The sequence below is a fragment of the Pan paniscus genome, chromosome 6, assembly GCF_029289425.2.
Source record: "Pan paniscus chromosome 6, NHGRI_mPanPan1-v2.0_pri, whole genome shotgun sequence".
NCBI lineage: Eukaryota > Metazoa > Chordata > Mammalia > Primates > Hominidae > Pan > Pan paniscus.
The window spans coordinates 37,357,595-37,376,366 of record NC_073255.2 but is presented as its reverse complement, the minus strand read 5'-3'; the positions used below and the strand labels follow the sequence as shown (position 1 = coordinate 37,376,366).

Sequence of the window (18,772 nt, the reverse complement as noted above, 5' to 3'; positions counted from 1 at the left end):
TTTTTTTTTTTTTTGAGACAGGGTCTTACTCTGTCACCCAGGCTGGAGTGCAGTGGTGCAATCTTGGCTCACTGCAACCTCCACCTCCAAGGTTCAAGTGATTCTCCTGCCTCACCCTCCCGAGTAGCTGGGACTACAGGCATGCACCACCATGTCTGGCTAATTTTTTTGTATTTTTAGTAGACACGGGGTTTCACCATGTTGGTCAGGCTGGTCTCGAACTCCTGACCTCAGGTGATCCACCCACCTCGGCCTCCCTAAGTGCTGGGATTACATGTGTGAGCCACTGTGCCGAGCCTCATAAAATTTCTCAAAAATTATTTCAGGCTGGGCGTGGTGGCTTACGCCTGTAATCCCAGCACTTGGGGAGGCCGAGGTGGGTGGATCACCTGAGGTCAGGAGTTCGAGACCAGCCTGGCCAACATGGTGAAACCCTATCTCTACTAAAAATAGAAAAAATTAGCCGAGCATGGTGGCGGGCACTTGTAATCCAACCTACTCGGGAGGCTGAGGCAGAAGAATCGCTTGAACCCAGGAGGTGGAGGTTGCATGGAGCCGAGATCGCGCCATTGCACTCCAGCCTGGGCAACAAGAATGAAACTGTCTCAAAAAAAAAAAAAAATTATTTCAGTTGTAAAATAACAAATGATTTAAATTTCTTATATATTGATGTCAAATATTTATTCCTAGCTTTTGTCTTGGTATCAAGAGCATTCTAAACAGGCCAGAAGGATTGAAATTACTTAAACAAAAAACACATGTTAAAAATCATGAGGTAGTGGTAGGCCCAGTTGCCCAGGTTGGAATCCTGGTTTACCTGTTTACTGGCTGTTTGATATTGTACAAATCACTTCATCTCTCTGTTACTTAGCCTCTGCAGGTATAAAATGTGGATAGGACAGTGCTATTGACTGTGTTTTTATGAGAATTAGACCAGTTAATACACATAAAATACTTAGAATACATGGCATACAGTATGCAGTTATTATCATTACTAATGTTGTTACTATGTATTCGTAATTGTAGTTAAGAAAGGAAAACTGGGATGAGCAGGGCCAAATACACACACTCACACATAAACGTACTTCCACAATGGCATCACTGAGGTGTTTCTGTTGTCGAAAAAGGATGTTAGTAGCTCCAGCAACAAACCCCCGAACGGTGACATCGGAGAGAAGATGATGCTGCTGCAATGCCATGTAAGGCAAACACAGATATCCCTATGAATTAGAAGAGTAATAGAAAATATCAGAAAAGTAAAAGGTTACCTTTCTCTTTAAACTTAGCGAGCTAACAGTAGGAAAAGAAACTTCCATTCTTCCTTGCCCTGTCTGTAAGTCAGCTAATCTTTGACTCAATAAAATAATATTCCAGGGGAACTTCAAGTCTTGACTACAGTAAGTCCAGTTAATGATTAGCTAATTGTCTCCATGAATGGTCAAATCTTGGCAAGGTGGTTTAATATGAAGGTTGTCTTTCTTGATCACTTTGTTCTCATTCAATTTAAAAGTCTCCACAGTAACTAATGAATTGAACCTTTTCACTTAGGAAATGAAGCATTAAGCCTGTTAGTAAGTACGTTGTTTAGTAGAAGGCTGTTAAAAATTTAAAATACATGCATCTGCACATAACCACCGAAGCACTATTAGGAGAACAGCAAGGTACTGCATAGCATTTGTTATACCGTCCTATGTTAAAAATCATGCAAAAAGATTTCAAGATATTTGTTACTAAATATTTAAAGCAAAAATGACACTGGTAGTATCTGTGTATTTAATTAATTTCCATTTGAATTTTATTTGAAAACAGCATTGCTCCAAAAATTACAGTGGAATTGCTAAACTGCAGCAGGCATCTAAGTATACAAAAAATCCAGCATACTTCCTGAGAGTACAAGTGTTAACACTGGAATGATTCACTGAAGGAAGATATGCAATTTCTGCTGAAAGATTCTAAATCAGAATGGGTTTTCAACAAGTGGCATGACTTGTATATACAGCCAGGAAGGCAGACTCACTGAGCCCCTCAACTTGTTTTCAGCCTCAAGTTCTACAAGTTTTATTTTTTTACATCTCATCACTTTTTAAAACACAGAATTATGTCATCTGGATAATATCGTGTTTACATCATGAGACAAATCTCTCTGAAGGCAGGGGATACCCGCTTTGCAACTTGATATTCTTTATTCCAACTAGGAGAGCGCTTTGTGTGTAACTAACAGGTGGTTGTTAAATACTTAACATGAAAGGGAAGACTTCCAAAAGTTGGAATATATGTCTAGTAATTTGGTTATATTCTTACTCTTGAAAATGTCTTTTGTTGCTTGATCAGACCCTAACAGAAGCAGCAAAAATAAATCCATACCTTTGCATTAGAGATGCTCAGTATAGAGCTTCTCAACCCAGGCTCCTCATTCAGAATCAGTATTATATTTCATAATAAATAACGAAACTAAAAAGTATGTTTTCAAAAAGTAAGTAGGTCAAAGCTTTCAAGAAATGTTTAAAAATCCTTTAAAAATTTATAAATATTTATGCCTTTTGGCCCAGCATTCTACTTGTAATTTATCCTACAGTATCCTACAAATATTATATCATATGTGATATTATATTTATGAAAATAAATGCAATACCAAAAAACTCGAATCCAAACTCTTCATGAATAGGGGACTAAATAAATGTTCATCCATACAATGAACCTGCAGCTATAAAAAGTGATGATATTCATCTCCAAAGAATAGTATGGGCTGGGCATGGTGGCTCATGCCTGTAATCCCAGCATTTTGGGAGGCTGAGGCAGGCGGATCACTTGAGGTCAGGAGTTCGAGACCAGCCTGGCCAACATGCTGAAACCCTGTCTCTACTAAAATTTCAAAAATTAGCCAGGCATGGTGGCGGGCACCTGTAATCCCAGCTACTTCGGAGGCTGAGGCAGGAGAATCGCTTGAACCCAGGAGGTGGAGGTTGCAGTGAGCCAAGATGGCACCATCGTACTCCAGCCTGGGCGACAGAGTAAGACTCCATCTCAAAAAAAAAAAAAAAAGAATATGATGTAAAAAAAAAGAATACGATGTAAAAAAAAGAATAAGCGGGCTGGGCGCGATGACTCACACTTGTAATCCCAGCACTTTGAGAGGCCAAAGTGGGAGGCCTGCTTGAGCCCAGGAGTTCCAGAATGGCCAGGCAACATAGTAAGACACTGTGTCTAGAAAAAAGAAAAATTAAATTAAAAAAAGGGCTGGGTGCGATGGCTCACACCTGGAATCCCAGCACTTTGGGAGGCTGAAGAGGGCAGATCATCTGAGGTCAGGAGTTTGAGACCAGCCTGACCAACATGGTGAAACCCTGTCTCTACTAAAACTATAAAAATGAGCTGGACCCGTGGTGGCGAGTGCCTGTAATCCCAACTACTCAAGAGGCTGAGGCAGGAGAATCGCTTGAAAAGACCAGGAGGTGGAGGCTGCAGTGAGCTGAGACATATCACGGCACTCCAGCCTGGGTGACAAGGGCAAAACTCTGTCTCAATAAATAAATAAATAAATAAATAAAAATAAAATAAAATAAATAAAAAATAAAGGGCAAAAATGGGCACATTCTGCTACCATTTGTAAAAAGGGAGGGGAAAATATGCATTTGTTTCTGCATAGAATACCCCCAGAAGAAAACATAAGACAGTGACAATGTTGGCTGCCACTGGAGAGGGCTGCTGGATAGCAGGGGATGGAATGGAAGAGAGACTTTTTATTAGCGATGCTTTGAAATCTTTCAAATATTGAACTAAGTGGAAACATTACATATTTATAAAATTATTTAAAATAGTTCAAAATAGCTTTAGAATTGTAGCATTACTTGCTAGGTGTGGTGGCTCATGTCTGTAATCCCAGCACTTTGGGAGGCCAAAGCGGGCAGACTGCTTGAGCTCAGAAGTTTGAGACCAGCCTGAGCAACACGGTGAAACTCCATTTCTACCAATAATACAAAAATTAGCCAGGTATGGTGGCCTGCGTCTGTGGTCCCAGCTACTCAGGAGACTGAGGTGGGAGGATCCCATGAGCCTAGGAGGTCAAGGCTGCAGTGAGCTGAGATCACACCACTGCTCTCCAGCCTGGGTGAAAAGCAAAACTCTATCTCAAAAACAAACAAACAAAGTTACAAATAAAATGAAACTTAAGAGAATTATAAATTAAGTCATCTTTTGGGGGAGGCAATTGTGTATTTTTTTAAAAAGTACCAGATACAATAAAAGCCAAAGAAATGGCTACTGCTCTTTAAAAAAGTTTTAAGACTCAGCAAAACAGAACAATACTTGAAATAATCTTCCCTATCTCTCAGACACTAAAAGTCACATTTATTTATTTATTTTTTGAGACGGAGTCTCGCTCTGTCGCCCAGGCTGGAGTGCAGTGGCGCGATCTCGGTTCACTGCAAGCTCCGCCTCCCGGGTTCATGCCACTCTCCTGCCTCAGCCTCCCAAGTAGCTGAGACTACAGGCACCCACCACCATGCCTGGCTAATTTTTTTTTTTTTTTTGTATTTTTAGTAGAGATGGGGTTTCACTGTGTTAGCCAGGATGGTCTCGATCTCCTGACCTCGTGATCTGCCCGCCTCGGCCTCCCAAAGTGCTGGGATTACAGGCATGAGCCGTCGCACCTGGCTCCAGCTAATTTTTTGACTTTACTTAGTAGAGTTGAGGTCTCACTATGTTGCTCAGGCTGGTCTCAAATTTCTGAGCTCAAGTGATTCTTCTGCCTTGGCTGTTTTAAAGTTTTTTAATCGCCAATAATTGCATTGAGGTAATTTCTTTCTTTCTTTTTTTTTTTTGAGACGGAGTTTTGCTCTTGTTGCCCTGGCTGGAGTGCAATGGTGCGATCTCCACTCATCACAACCTCTGCCTCCTGGGTTCAAGCGATTCTCCTGCCTCAGCCTCCCAAGTAGCTGGGATTACAGGCATGCACCACCACACCCAGCTAATTTTGTATCTTTAGTAGAGACGGGGTTTCTCCATGGGGTTTCTCCATGTTGGTCAGGCTGGTCTCGAACTCCTGATCTCAGGTGATCCGCCTGCCTTGGCCTCTCAAAGTGCTCGGATTACAGGCGTGAGCCACCAAGCCCAGTCGCATTGAGGTAATTTCTAAATAGAGTTCCATTATAGTGACTCAACTAATTTTACTAAATAATGGCAATAATCTCATAACTAGAAAAGAGGGAGAAAATTGATGCATGAGATTAAGTCAGGTGGGACTCCGAGCTCCAAGGGCTCCAGTCCTTTCTGGCCAGTCCTCCACTAACTATTTTGCTCCAATGTGCAGCCAATTCCAGAACACTTTCAGTAACAAGATGGGAAGACTTAAAATCAGGGAAGAATGGAAGAAAAGCCCTCAGGATTGTCTTTTCACATCAGAAAATAGCTACTGTATCTTCCTCGTTATCTTTTTTTCCACTTCCCTCATTCCACTTCAATGTTCCTCTGGTTAGAAAGTGATGGAGCAGCAGAGCATAAATATTACACAGGCACAAATCATCCTCTAATTTTCCTACTTCTCCTTCAGTGTCCCAGTTGCCTTCCCATCACCCTATGGGCAGCCTACCCCACAGCTGCCTCTAGCCCTGCCTCTTATTCCTTAGCAGCTGTTTCTTCTCTACACTTCCTGAATCAGCTCTCAGGCTTTCCTGAGAAGGATATTTTAGAAGCTAGTATCCACAGCATTTACATAGTAAGCCTCCTCTCTGAAACTGACATGAAAGGCATCAACCTCAGGCAAGTTCAAGTACCAGAGAGAGGATTAGAAAGTTGGGAAGCTGAAGACTTTCTTCCGGAAATAATTGTTTTATTATGTAGAAATTTGTTTCCATTTATTCATATGATAACTACTCTACTTCAGCAATATTCCCCAGGCACCCAGGCTTCTCTCTGGCTATTTCTCAAATTACTTTTCAAAATGTTTTGCTAACCTAATTCCTTCTGTACAAGGATTTTAAGATCTTCAAGAGAAAAAAGCCTAAAGACAATTCGGTTTTAAGAATATTTTATATTCCAAAGTTACTGACATGAAAAAGTCAGCATTGGCATTTGAAACTGTGATTAAAGAAATTAGATTTTCATCCAAACACTCAAAAAACATAAAACCAAAAAGACAAATATTTTATAGGGATGTTAGTAAGCCCATCATGTATTTAATACTGATATTGTATACGGCACACAAATCTAATATTCCGCTAAACATGCTTTATTGACAAGACACAAAATACATCTTTACATTGCTTTGTCAGCAACCTGACAAAACCAAAATCCCTCTCCAGTTAATTTCCCTCTTGATATCTTCACAATAGTAAAAATTAGAGGGCCGGTCGGTGAAATAGCAAAGTCAGGGCTCCGAAAGGTATAGGAAGTCATAACACAGCTCAGAAAGCCTGCAATTTGTGGCTACTTGCTTTACCAGTAGTCTGAGAAACCCGAGTTTTCTCCCCAAGTTCTTAAATTCCAGTTTTAAGAAACTGCATTGATTTAATCATGAAATCAGTTAAGATAATTTCAGAATCCCAAGCAGGTTACAAAATAAACAAAGATGGCATTCTGTATTAACTATTCACCAACGACTCTGGGCAAGTACATTTTTGCAAAGCTGGGTAAACCCAGAAATAATTTCTCGAATAATATAGGAGAGGAATACATACATTGTTCAAGCCAACACTACCCATCTTTCTTTTCCACAGAAAGTGGAATACCACTTCATGGATACCAGACAGTATTCAGGGAAAAACAGAATACTTTGTTCTAGTAACTGAAAAGGTGGTAGACTGCCTTTCATGGTAGACTGCAAGATCACAGATGGCAAGAATTCAGAATCTAGTATGGTGTCTGGCTCATGGAAGGGCAAGAAATACAGTTGGTTCTCCACATCCATGGGTTCCCACATACCAGATTCAACCAACCTTGGATTAAAAATATTGAGAAAAATAATAATACTAAATTAACCCCAGCATAGTAACTATTCACATAGCATTTACATTGCATTAGGTATTATAAATAATCTAGAGGTGATTTGAAGTATACGGGAGAGGCCGGGCACAGTGGCTCATGCCTGTAATCCCAGCACTTTGGGAGGCCAAGGTGGGTGGATCACCTGAGATCAGGAGTTTGAGACCAGCCTGGACAACATAGTGAAACCCTGTCTCTACTAAAAATACAAAAATCAGCCGGGCAGAGTGATGGGTGCCTGTAGTCCCAGCTACTAGGGAGGCTGAGGCAGGAGAATCGCTTGAACCTGGGAGGTGGAGGTTGCAGTAAGCAGACATCACGCCACTGTACTCCAGTCTGGGGGACAGAGCAAGACTTTGTATCAAAAACAAAACAAAACAAAACAAAAACCATATATGGAAGGATGTGCACAGGTTATATGCAAATACTATGCCACTCTATATAAGTGACTTGAACATTCTCGAATTTTGGTATGGGGGATGTTCCTGGAACTAATCCCCCATGAATAATGAGGGATAACTGTACTTGTAGAATAAGAAATGAAATAGATTTTTTTTTCTGCTCTACTTTGAAAAACAATTCACAAATAGCAATAAAAGTTGTTCTGCAAAGGATGAAAAAACATCCAAACAATGTAGCTTCCAGAATATGTCTCAGCATCAGTGTAACTTTATTTTTATATAAAGACAGGGTCTTACTCTAAACTCTAAAGCTCAGGCTGGAGTGCAGTGGCACAGTCATGGCTCACGGCAGCCTGAAAGTCCTGGGTTCAAGAGATCCTCTTGCCTCAGCCTCCCAAGTAGCAGTGACTACAGGCATATGCCACCATGTCCAGATAATTTATTTTACTTTTTTGTAGAGATGACGTCTTGCTTTGTTGCACAGGCTGGTTTCTAGATCCTGGTTTCAAGCAATCCTCCCCGCCTCGGCCTCCCAAAGGGCTGGGATTACAGGTGTGAGACGCTATGTCCAGTCCAGTGTAACTTTTGACCCAGTGAAGTTGACTGCTTCATCTTAATGCATTACTGACATTAAGAAATGATATCCTGAAAAGACTGTGAATTAAAGATTCAATTTGATTTACTATATTGCGTTTAAGTTATTAAAAAATTTCAAATACATTCTGAATGGTTTTTATAAAAAGATTAAAAAATAGGGTTAGAACAATTAGCCAAAACAGTTATATTCAAATGAAGTTTACTAATATAAGTACACTTAATAAGTGTATGTGTTAAGTATACTTAGTAAATACATATGTATAATATTTGTATTTGTTAGTTATAACTTACCTCACTTACAAGTGATATAAGTTAGACATCTAAGCTTTTTTCTTTTAAAACTGTAGTATTTTAATATACATAGGCACCTCTTTTTATTGTACTTCACTTTATTGTGCTTTTTCTAAGCTGAAGGTTTATGGCAACCCTGCAACCGTCAAGTCTGTCAGTGCCATTTTCCCAACAGCCTGTGCTCACTTCCCTGTCTCTGTCACATTTTGGTAATTCTCACATCTCACACGTTTTCCTTATTATTGTGTTTGTTATGTTGATCTGTGATCCGTGATCTTTGATGTTACTATTGTAATTGTTTTGAGTGACACGAACCACGCCCACATAGACAGCAAACTTAATAAATGTTGTGTGTGTTCTGACTTCTCCAATGACTGGCCATTCCTGTCTCTTCCCCTGTCCTCAGGCCTCCCTATCCCCTGAGATGCAGCAATATTTAAATTAGGCCAATTAACAACCCTACAATGGCCTCTAAGTGTTTAAGTAAGAGTCTCACATCTTATTTGAAATCAAAAGCTAGAAATGACTAAGTTAGTAAGGAAGGCATGTCGAAAGCTGAGACAGACAGAAATCTATGCCTCTTGCACCAAACAGTTAGCCAAGTTGTCGATGCAGAAGAAAAGTTTTTGAAGGAAATTAAAAGTGCTACTAAAAGTGTTTTTGTTTTTGTTTTGTTTTGTTTTTTAAACCAGTGAACACACAAATGGTAAGAAAGTGAAACAACAGCCTTATTGCTGATATGCAGAAAGTTTGAGTGGTCTGGATAGAAGATCAAACCAAACAGAACATTCCCTTAAGCCAAAGCCTAATCTAGAGCAAGGCCTTAACTCTCTTCGATTATATGAAAGCTGAGAGAGCTGAGAAGATGCAGAAGTATGAAGCCAGCAGAGTTAGCTCACAATGTTTAAGAAGCCGTCTCTATAACATAAAAGTGCAAGGTGAAGCAGCAAGTGCTGATGAAGCTGTAGCAAGTTATTCAGAAGATCTAGCTAAGGTCATTGATGAAGGTGGTTACAGGTTTTGAATACAACAGATTTTCAATAAAGACAAAACAGCTTTCTATTGGAAGAAGATGCCATCTAGGACTTTTGTAGGTAGGGAAGAAGTCAATGCCTGGCTTTAAAGCTTCAAAGGACAAGCTGACTCTTACTGGGGGCTAATGCAGCTGGTGACTTTAAGTTGAAGCCAATGATGATTTACCATTCCCCAAATCCTAGGGCCCTTCAGAGTTATGCTAAATCTGCTGCCTGTGCTCTAGAATGGAAAAACAAAGCCTGGATGACAGCACATCTCTTTACAGCATGGTTTACTGTATATTTAAGGCCACTGTTGAGACCTACTACTCAGAAGAAAATAAAAAAAAGATTCCTTTCACAATATTACTGCTCATTGACAATGCACCTGGTCATCTAAGGGCTCTAATGAAGATGTCCAAGGAGATTAATGTATTTTCATGCTTAGGAACACAACGTTCATTTTGGAGCCCATGGATCAAGGAGTCATTTTGACTTTCCAATCTTATTATTTAAGAAACACACTTCATAAGGCTATAGCTGCCATGGATAGTGATTCCTTTGATGGATCTGGGCAAAGTAAATTGAAAGTCTTCTGGAAAAGATTCATTACTCTAGATGCCATTAAGAACATTTGTGGTTCACAGGAGGAGGTCAAAATATCAATATTAACAGGAGTTTGGAAGAAGTTGATACCCTGTCATGAATAACTTTGGGGGGTTCAAGACCTTGGGGGAGATTTGGTGGAAACAGCAAGAAAATTAGAATTAGAAGTGGAATCTGAAAATGTGACTGAATTGCTGCAAACTACTGATAAAAACTTGAACGGATGAGGAGCTGCTTCTTAGGGATGAATAAGGAGAGTGGTTTCTTGTGATGGAGTCTGCTCCTAGTGAAGAAGATGTGGTGAATGTTGTTGAAATGACAACAAAGGATTTTTATTCATTTATATTTAAATAAATTAAAAATTATTTAATAATTAATTGTACTTCACTTTATTGTGCTTTTAACATAATTATTGTTTAAGTTTTATTCACTTTGTTGTGTTTTTAAAATAATTATTAAATTTTAAATAATAAACATTTATTATTTAAAAAATAATAGAGTCTCCCTCTGTCACCCAGTCTGGAGTACAGTGGTGTGATCACAGCTCACTTTAGCCTCAACCTCCAGGGCTCAACCGAGCCTCCTAATCTCAGCCTCCCAAGCAGCTGGGACCACAGGCACGAGTTACCACATCTGGCTAATCAAACTCCTGGCCTCAAGTGATCCTCCTGCCTCAGCCTCCCAAAGTTTTGGGATTATAGGCATGAGCTACTGTGCCCGGCCTAAAGTATTTTTAAATTAAGATATGTACATTAAAAAAAAGACATAATGCTACAGCGCACTTAATAGACTACAGTATAGTGTAAATATAACTTTTATATGCACTTGGAAACAAAAAAATTCCTGAGACTCGCTTTATCACAGTGTTCTGTAACTGAACCATAGTATCTCTGAGGTGTGCCTGTATTTATTGAGTGCAATCAAGGCTGTCTGGACTTCCTTAATTCTGTTTTTAAGGAGAAACCCGAATAATTAAAAATAGACCCAAGAGAGTGATTGTGCATATGACTCACATCTACTAAGTTTCAAAACATTTACCAATCAAAAATATACTTCCCTATAGACTTATACTATGGTCACGGATGCCACAGTACTATGTATTTGGTATGTACTTTACAGTTTTCAAGGAAATTTTTCCACCTGAAAATGTGTTGAATACCAAAAGTTCAAAAGTTAAACTCCGAAAGGATTTTTCAAATTCTTTAAGGAATTCGATAAAAAATATTACACTTTACCTTTGTGAAGATGGCCAGGGGCATGCCATACTGATCCTCTTCCAAACCCGAAATGAGCCCTGGTATCAGGACTACCTGTCCCGTATTAGCTTGAGGTTGTACAGTAATTGGAAGACTCTCTGAGGGGACAGAGTCCTTTGGAAACAAATTTGTCTGGTCTGATCCCAGCTGTTCCCTTTCTTTCAAGTTGGGGTCCTCTAAGACACTAGGATCCAAAGTTTCCCAGTCACTTTCTGAAGAATCTGGAGATGGGCGAGATGGAGGTTTCAAATATTGATTGGTATCATTGGGTTCCTGCCCTTTGCTGCTGTCTTCCACTTGGAACAAAGGCTCCTCAGTCTTCATGGCAGCATCTTCTCCATGGTTTCCTGCCATGACTTTCCTGATAGTTCCCAAGTTGGTATGTGAAACATCAGCAGTGGATGCAGAAACAAAATCATCTGCACATGGGTTACTTTCCTGAAGCCCACCATCTTCAGACATACTCTTCCGGGGTCTATACTGAGAACAGTCACTGAGACCATGTTCAATCATGCCTAAAATATGCAATATTAAAGAACAGCTTGGCTTATAATAATATGGAAGAACCTGAGAGCTATATATTAGTAGACTCTCCTATAAAATTTAATAAGCTATGCTTGTACACATTTTAATTAAAAACAAAAAGAACAGAAAGAAACCCAGACAAAAGAGAGGAAACCTATTTCCAAAAGGAAGATGTCATATTAAAATAGAAAGGATAACCCTAACGAATTTATCTTTGAAACTTTATTTCTAAAAGTTTAGGTTCCAGTACAAGTTAAACAAAAGAAAGAGTAGATACTGCTGTTTTCTTACCTGGAAAAAGGGATAACACAGTCATCAGTGCACCCACCAATTTATTCACTGGAGAAATATAAAAAAGAACCTGGAATGGAGTCAATCAAAATCAAATTAGAAAACCCATGAAGACGTCCATAATGATAACAAATAAAAAAGAGGGGAAAATTCTTTATATAAGAATAACAGCTGGCCGGGTGCAGTGGCTCATGCCTGTAATCCCAGCACTTTGGGAGGCCGGGGTGGGTGGATCACGAGGTCAGGAGATCGAGACCAGCCTGACCAACATGCTGAAACCCCGTCTCTACTAAAATACAAAAACTTAGCTGGGCATGGTGGCACACGCCTGTGGTCCCAGCTACTCGGGAGGCTGAGGCAGGAGAATCACTTGAACCCAGGAGGCAGAGTTGCAGTGAGCCAAGATGACACCACTGCACTCCAGCCTGGCTAGAGAGCGAGACTCTGTCTCATAAAAAGAAGAATAACAGCTGCTGGGCTTGGTGGCTGGCTCACACCTGTAATCCCAGCACTTTGGGAGGCCAAGGCGGGCAGATAATGAGGTCAGGAGATCGAGACCAGCCTGACCAACATGCTGAAACCCCGTCTCTACTAAAAGTACAAAAATTAGCCAGGCATGGTGGCACACACCTGTAATCCCAGCTACTCAGGAGGCTGAGGCAGGAGAATTGCTTGAACCCGGGAGGTGGAGGTTACAGTGAGCTGAGATTACGCCACTGCACTCCAGCCTGGGCGACAGAGCGAGACTCTGTCTCAAAAAAAAAAAAAAAAAAAAGTAACAGCTAATAAACATAGAAGTACTAACAGACAAATCACCATTTAGCATCCACCGTGATTTAGGTACAAATTACCAACAGATGCTAAAACTACTGTGAAACAACAGGATAGTCACAATGTCTGAAATTTATCATTCTACGGATTAGCTATTAAGGTGGCAACCACCACCTCAACCAAATGATCGAACTTCACATCACCAATACTACTAACTACAAATAGTTATGGGCCTCCTGATATTATGTCCTGACAGAGACACACCACTACCTGTGTAGGATTTTTGCTAAAAAGGTTTAATCTGAAACTAGCCACAAGAAAACAAACAAATCTCACCCTAGAACACTAGTCTTGATTATTTTTAAAATGCCAGTGTCACAAAATATAGAAAGAAAAGAACAAACAAAAAAAGAGACAAAGGTGGAATACCTTTTTGAAATAAAAGAGAGCTAGCAATGCAGTACATGATCCTTGACTGGATCCCAGACTGAAAACAACAATCAGGTCAGGTGTGGTGGTTCACACCTGTAATCCCAGCATTTTGGGAGATTGAGGCAGGAGGATCACTTGAGGCCAGGAGTTCAAGACCAGCCTGCGCAACACAGCGAGACCCTATCTCTATTCTTTAAAATAAAAAATTAAATAATAATAAAAAAAGAAAACATCAGCTACAAAGGACATTATCATATCTGGGGAAATTTGAAAATGGACTGTATGTCAGATTTCTCTTATTATCTCAATGTTAAATTTCCTGAATGTGAAAATGGTATTCCGATTATGTAGGAATATTTTCTTTTTCTTAAGAAATATATCCTGAAGTATTTATTTAGGAGTGAAGTACCATAATGTCTACAAATTACTTTCAAGGTATTATGATTCAGGGGAAAAAATGGACATATATAAAGGAATACAGACTGGGTGTGGTGGCTCATGCTGGTAATCCCAGCACTGTGGTCCCAGCTACTCAGGAAGCTGAGGTGGAAGAATTGCTTGAGCCTGGGAGTTAGAGGTTGCAGTGAGCCATGATCACACCGCTGCACTCTAGCCTGGGCAACAGAGCTATACCCTGTCTCAAAAAATAAAAAGGAATTCAAAGTGTTCTGTGGCTGGATAGTGATGATGGCTGCATAACATGAATGTACTTAATAGCACTGAATTGTACACCTTAAAATGGTTACGATGATAAATTGTATGTTATGTGTATTTTATCACAATTTTAGAAATTAAATAAAATTTTTTGAAACACCACACTAGTATGCTGGGTTCATTTTTTAAAAAAAAACTTTATCTTTTTTTCTGTTTGAAGGAATACTCATTCATTCATTCATTCATTCATTCATTTATTTGCTTTGAGATGGAGTCTCGCTCTGTCACCCAGGCTAGAGTGCAGTGGTGTGATCTTGGCTCACTGCAACCTCTGCCTCCCTGGTTCAAGCAATTCTCCTGCCTCAGCCTCCTGAGTAGCTGGGACTACAGGCACCTGCCACCATGCCTGGCTAATTTTTGTATTTTTAGTAGAGATGGGGTTTCACCATGTTGGCCAGGCTGTTCTCAAACTCCTGACCTCAAGTGATCACCCACCTTAGCCTCCCAAAGTGCTGAGATTACAGGCGTGAGCCACTGTGCCCAGCCTGAAGGAATATATATTTCTTATAGAAAAATAGGATACAGAAAAATATTCCCTTAAAAAAAAATAACCTATGTTCTCACCAAACTAGGTTGATATCTTTACTTCCAGTCCCTTTTCAATTAATATACATTCATTTATAAAATGGGATCATAGGCTTGACTTGTTGTAGACCAACTTTTCTCACTTAACATGCCATGAAAATCTTTAAAACAATAAAAACATCTTAGTATCTTTTTTATTGTCTGAAATTCTATACAACATACAAGATAAACTAATAGTTACTCACTTATAATTTATTATTCTGTGATAGACTCTCTTAGAGCTTTGTGTCCAATTCAGATTAATTTTGGAAAATAGATCTCTAACAGAATTACTGGGTCAAAGGAATATTTTTAAGGTAATGAACTAAAGTGGATATTGTGCATGGTCGACTCCCCAACATTCTTTCAACCCCGACTCCACTAGGCACAGTAATACGGTATATAAAACTGGCCCAGATCCAAGGATGGCTCCTGATTAGTCTAAACCAAAGGCTGGTGAACTTTTTCTCTAAAAGGTCAGATAAATATTTTTGCTTTGCGGGCCATATGGTCTGTCACAACTACTCAACTCTGCCACTACAGTGTGAAAGCAGCCATAAACAGCAAGTAAATAAATGAGTCTGATTTCCAATAAAATTTTATGTATAACAATAGGTAGTAGGTCAGATTTGGCCTTGGGACTAAGCCAATCATGGCAAACCCATCCCTTTGTATTAGGGAGTGGTCAGGAACCCAAGTTTAAGCCAATCAGGGCAAACATGTATTTGGCCACAGGAGTAGCCATGTGTGTGGCCTGTAATAGGCCCAAACAAATTGAAGGAAATAATTATTGCTTTTTTAATTGTTATTTTTTGAGACAGTGGCTCTGTTTGCAGGCTGGAGTGTAGTGGCACGATCTCAGCTCACTGTATTCTCCACCTCCCAGGCTCAAGCCATCCTCTTACCTCAGCCTCCCAAGTAGCTGGGACTACAGGCACATGCCACCACACCCAGCTAATTTTTGTATTTTTTGTAGAGATGGGGTTTCTTTCACCATGTTGCCCAGGCTGGTCTCAAACTCCTGAGCGCAAGTGATCCTCCTGCTTCAGCCTCCCAAAGTGCTAGGATTACAGGTGTGAGCCACCGTGCCTGGCCAAGAATTCTTATTAGATTGTTTAGGAGGAGGTATTATTTCTGCCAGCAGTTATGACTGAGGAAGCAAATAACCCAATTACTGTCGGCAGTTCCCTATACTACCAGGGAAACTAGGCCCTGGAACAAGCTAGCACTGTGCACTGTAGAGCAAAGAGATGGAAAAAACCTAGGCACTTAATTACACTATGGAGCCACTGAGTCAAATCCTGAAATCTAAAGTGAGCCAGTATGTCCTTTTAATTTAAGTCAGCTTAAAATTGAGTTGTATGTTACCTACAGAAAAGCTGCATGAATTTATATTTTTATGGCAGAGAACAAGAAAATGTGCTTCAGCTCACCACAATGATAGGCAAAAAGTATCTTAATACTTTATCATTAGTTTCAATTTTATGAAATAATGTAAAAAAAAGTGAATAAAAGTTAAATACTCCATCTTTCCTTTCATCCCTTAGGATCGTACCTTTTTTTCAAGAAGAATTAGCTTAAATAGGATTAAGACCTGCAAAAGGAAAAAAAAATGTTGTATTGAAATGAGAGACTCACGCCTATAATTCATCTTTTCCCCTCCTAAAACATAACCATAATCAGTAATACTAAATACAGCACTTTAAAAAGTACGTGAAAAATTATGAACTTATACTGAGAAGTTAAATATTACCTGTGTACTCTTAAATGTGAGAATCACTTAAATCTCTAACTGAAATTATTTTTTCTTGAAGGGGTGGTACCATTTTTGCTTGAAGTATCTGTAAGCTCTTTAAAGGAGACCCTGCTCTTTAAATAAATACTTTATTTCTGGATGTCCAGAGTGTTCACATAGCAGGTGCTCAGTAAATGTTTGTTAAATAAATAATCAATGTGTTTATATCCTAGTCAACATCTGCTTTAATAATAAAGATCAGAAGGTATAAGTACATATAGATGTTTTATTGAAAAATGCTCCATTCTCAGGGCAACATATAAAATATTCTGCAAGATCAAAACATGTTTCTTTCCACTCTAATCTCATGATCGATGAAATTGCAAAAACAATAGAAAAATTACCCTATCCTGCAAAGAAGTAAACAGTATTTGTGCTCTTTTAAATTTCTACAATACAAGCACTACCAACACTTTTAATTTTGTATAGTTATAAGGCCAAGTACATCTTAGAAGAACTAAAGCATGGTATGCCACAATCTGCATTCAATTTAGCACACTGAATTTGGCAGTTAAATGAGCACACTAAGAACAGTGTTGGCCATTTTAGTACTGTACATCATAAATTTATTTAAATAAGGTACCATACCTTGTGTCGAAAATGAAGGACAAGATCTCGAGGTGACAGACCTACAATGTTAACAAAAAAGCTCAAGTGTGACTACAATGTAATGTTTTTGCTGCAGAAAGGTTATTTTCCCCTTAACAGAAAGAAAGGTTAAAAAAAAAAGTAGGAATATGCAAATATCCAAATATTTCTGTAATGTTTGATTAGGTACACATATACTCAGAAACAGTGCTGTTCAGTACAACTTTCTGCAAGGATGAAAATATTTTAAACCTGTCTTGTCCAATACAGTAGCCAATACAGAGCAATTGAAATGTGGCATGTGTGACTGAGACAAACTGACTTAAGTTTTATTAAAATTTTATTAATTTTAATCTAAATGTAGACAGCTATAGGTGGCTAGTAGCTACTGTTTTGGACAGTGCAGGTTTAACACATTTCCCCATTCTATAAACATAAACTACACAAGTTTAGAAATGATATAGCTTATATTATAGTGGCAATCAATGATTAAACAAGGTTTTTGGTCATGGCACTTCATATGTTATTATTTCTGAGACACAGTCTATCACCTGCCTGAAACAACACAGTACAAGAGAAAATAATTTAGACAAAAATATGTTCTCAGAATAGGACCTCATATTATGCAGAATAATAGTTTACATTACACAGAGGATTGCAATCATAAACTACCACAATTGGCAACTGCATGCTGAAATTGGAATTGAGTGAGCATAAACCACTATGTGATTAAAAAGTTTTAATCACAAAATGGATATTTATTGAGTTGCCCATTGAATATTTTGGTTACCAGTGGATATTCTGGGTTGTCAAGATAGTATAAATTAAACAAAAATCCCTAACCTGAAGAATCTTATAAAAGAGCTGAGCAGCTTTCTATCTTGCTTCATCTGTTATGATAGGGAATTAAGCTGGTCAGCATTAACGCAAAGAAAAGAAAAAACAATAAAAAACTTCCATTACTATCCTAAAAGGTAGAAATTCCAGCCTGGGCACCATAGGGACACCTTGTCTCTACAAAAAAAACCCAAAACAAACAAAAAATACCAACTAGCTGGGAGTGATGGCATGCACCTGTGGTCCCAGCTACTCAGGAGGCTGTGGCAGGAGAATTGCTTGAGCCCAGGAGGTCAAGGCTGCAGTGAGCCATGATCACACCACTGCACTCCAGCCTGGGTGAGAAAATGCTATCCATTTTCAATGATAATTGAGGTAGTTTGTCTCAAAAAAAAAAAAGGCAGAAATTCATCTTGTACGTTAATAGTTGTAAACCTGGTATGTTCTAATACTCTTCTCAGTATAAACACTGGCTAAGAAGATATTTAAGGAAGAAACAGCATCAAATGTTGAAGAATTTAGATCCCATATAGAGATGTAATTCTAATCAAAATTTTACACGCAACTCAGTTTGCTAAACAAATAGAAATGAGGGGATCTCTTTTAACTTGTAAGTCAGTTACTTACCAAGATATACTTGGGATCCTTCTAATGAAGCACCTCCCAAGGAACTATTCATATGTTCATAAAGCTCCTATAAAAATATAGATTGAATTTAGCACATTTTACTATCACTTTAGATCTGAATTAGAAATATATTGATCAGAAAAAAGCTGATTCCTTAATTGAGGTAGTTTGTTCTGCTAGGCGCTAAATTTAAAAACAATCAAGCCTCTCTGCAACCTTGCCAGTTCTCATTTCTTCTCTTCTGGATATGAGCAGTATCAGAAGAGATGTGGGCAGTGAGTATGAAAAGCTACTCAGGGTATTCCTTTCTCCCTCTACATTTTAGAGCGTGATTCATTCACATAGCGGTATGAATTCCTAGTATAAATCCCCTCTGCTCCCTTGCTAAGTCCCTAGATGTCCTACTCCCACCAGAATCCAAGAGAGATCCATATTCTTTACATGAATGGCAGCACTGAGGAAAACATGCTGTCCATTTTCAATAAA

At 39.0% G+C, this 18,772-nt stretch overlaps 1 protein-coding gene across 6 annotated transcripts in view; it reads right to left on the bottom strand.

The window, feature by feature from the left end:
• The window catches only part of AVL9 (AVL9 cell migration associated), a 90,363-nt gene that overhangs the window by 16,580 nt on the left and 55,011 nt on the right, over window positions 1–18,772 (bottom strand). For 3 of the 6 annotated variants that reach the window (XM_034963904.3, XM_063605676.1, XM_034963906.3), the window contains exons 6-11: window positions 18,287–18,353; window positions 16,823–16,863; window positions 15,995–16,033; window positions 11,959–12,028; window positions 11,122–11,657; window positions 1,086–1,220 (exon numbers count right to left, since the gene is read on the bottom strand). In XM_034963904.3, the coding sequence (XP_034819795.1) occupies window positions 1,086–1,220; window positions 11,122–11,657; window positions 11,959–12,028; window positions 15,995–16,033; window positions 16,823–16,863; window positions 18,287–18,353 (888 nt within the window). Of the gene's footprint in view, window positions 1–1,073; window positions 1,221–11,121; window positions 11,658–11,958; window positions 12,029–15,994; window positions 16,034–16,822; window positions 16,864–18,286; window positions 18,354–18,772 lie in introns of all 6 variants that reach the window. The other 3 variants (XM_063605675.1, XM_034963903.3, XM_034963905.3) reach the window with 1 other exon arrangement.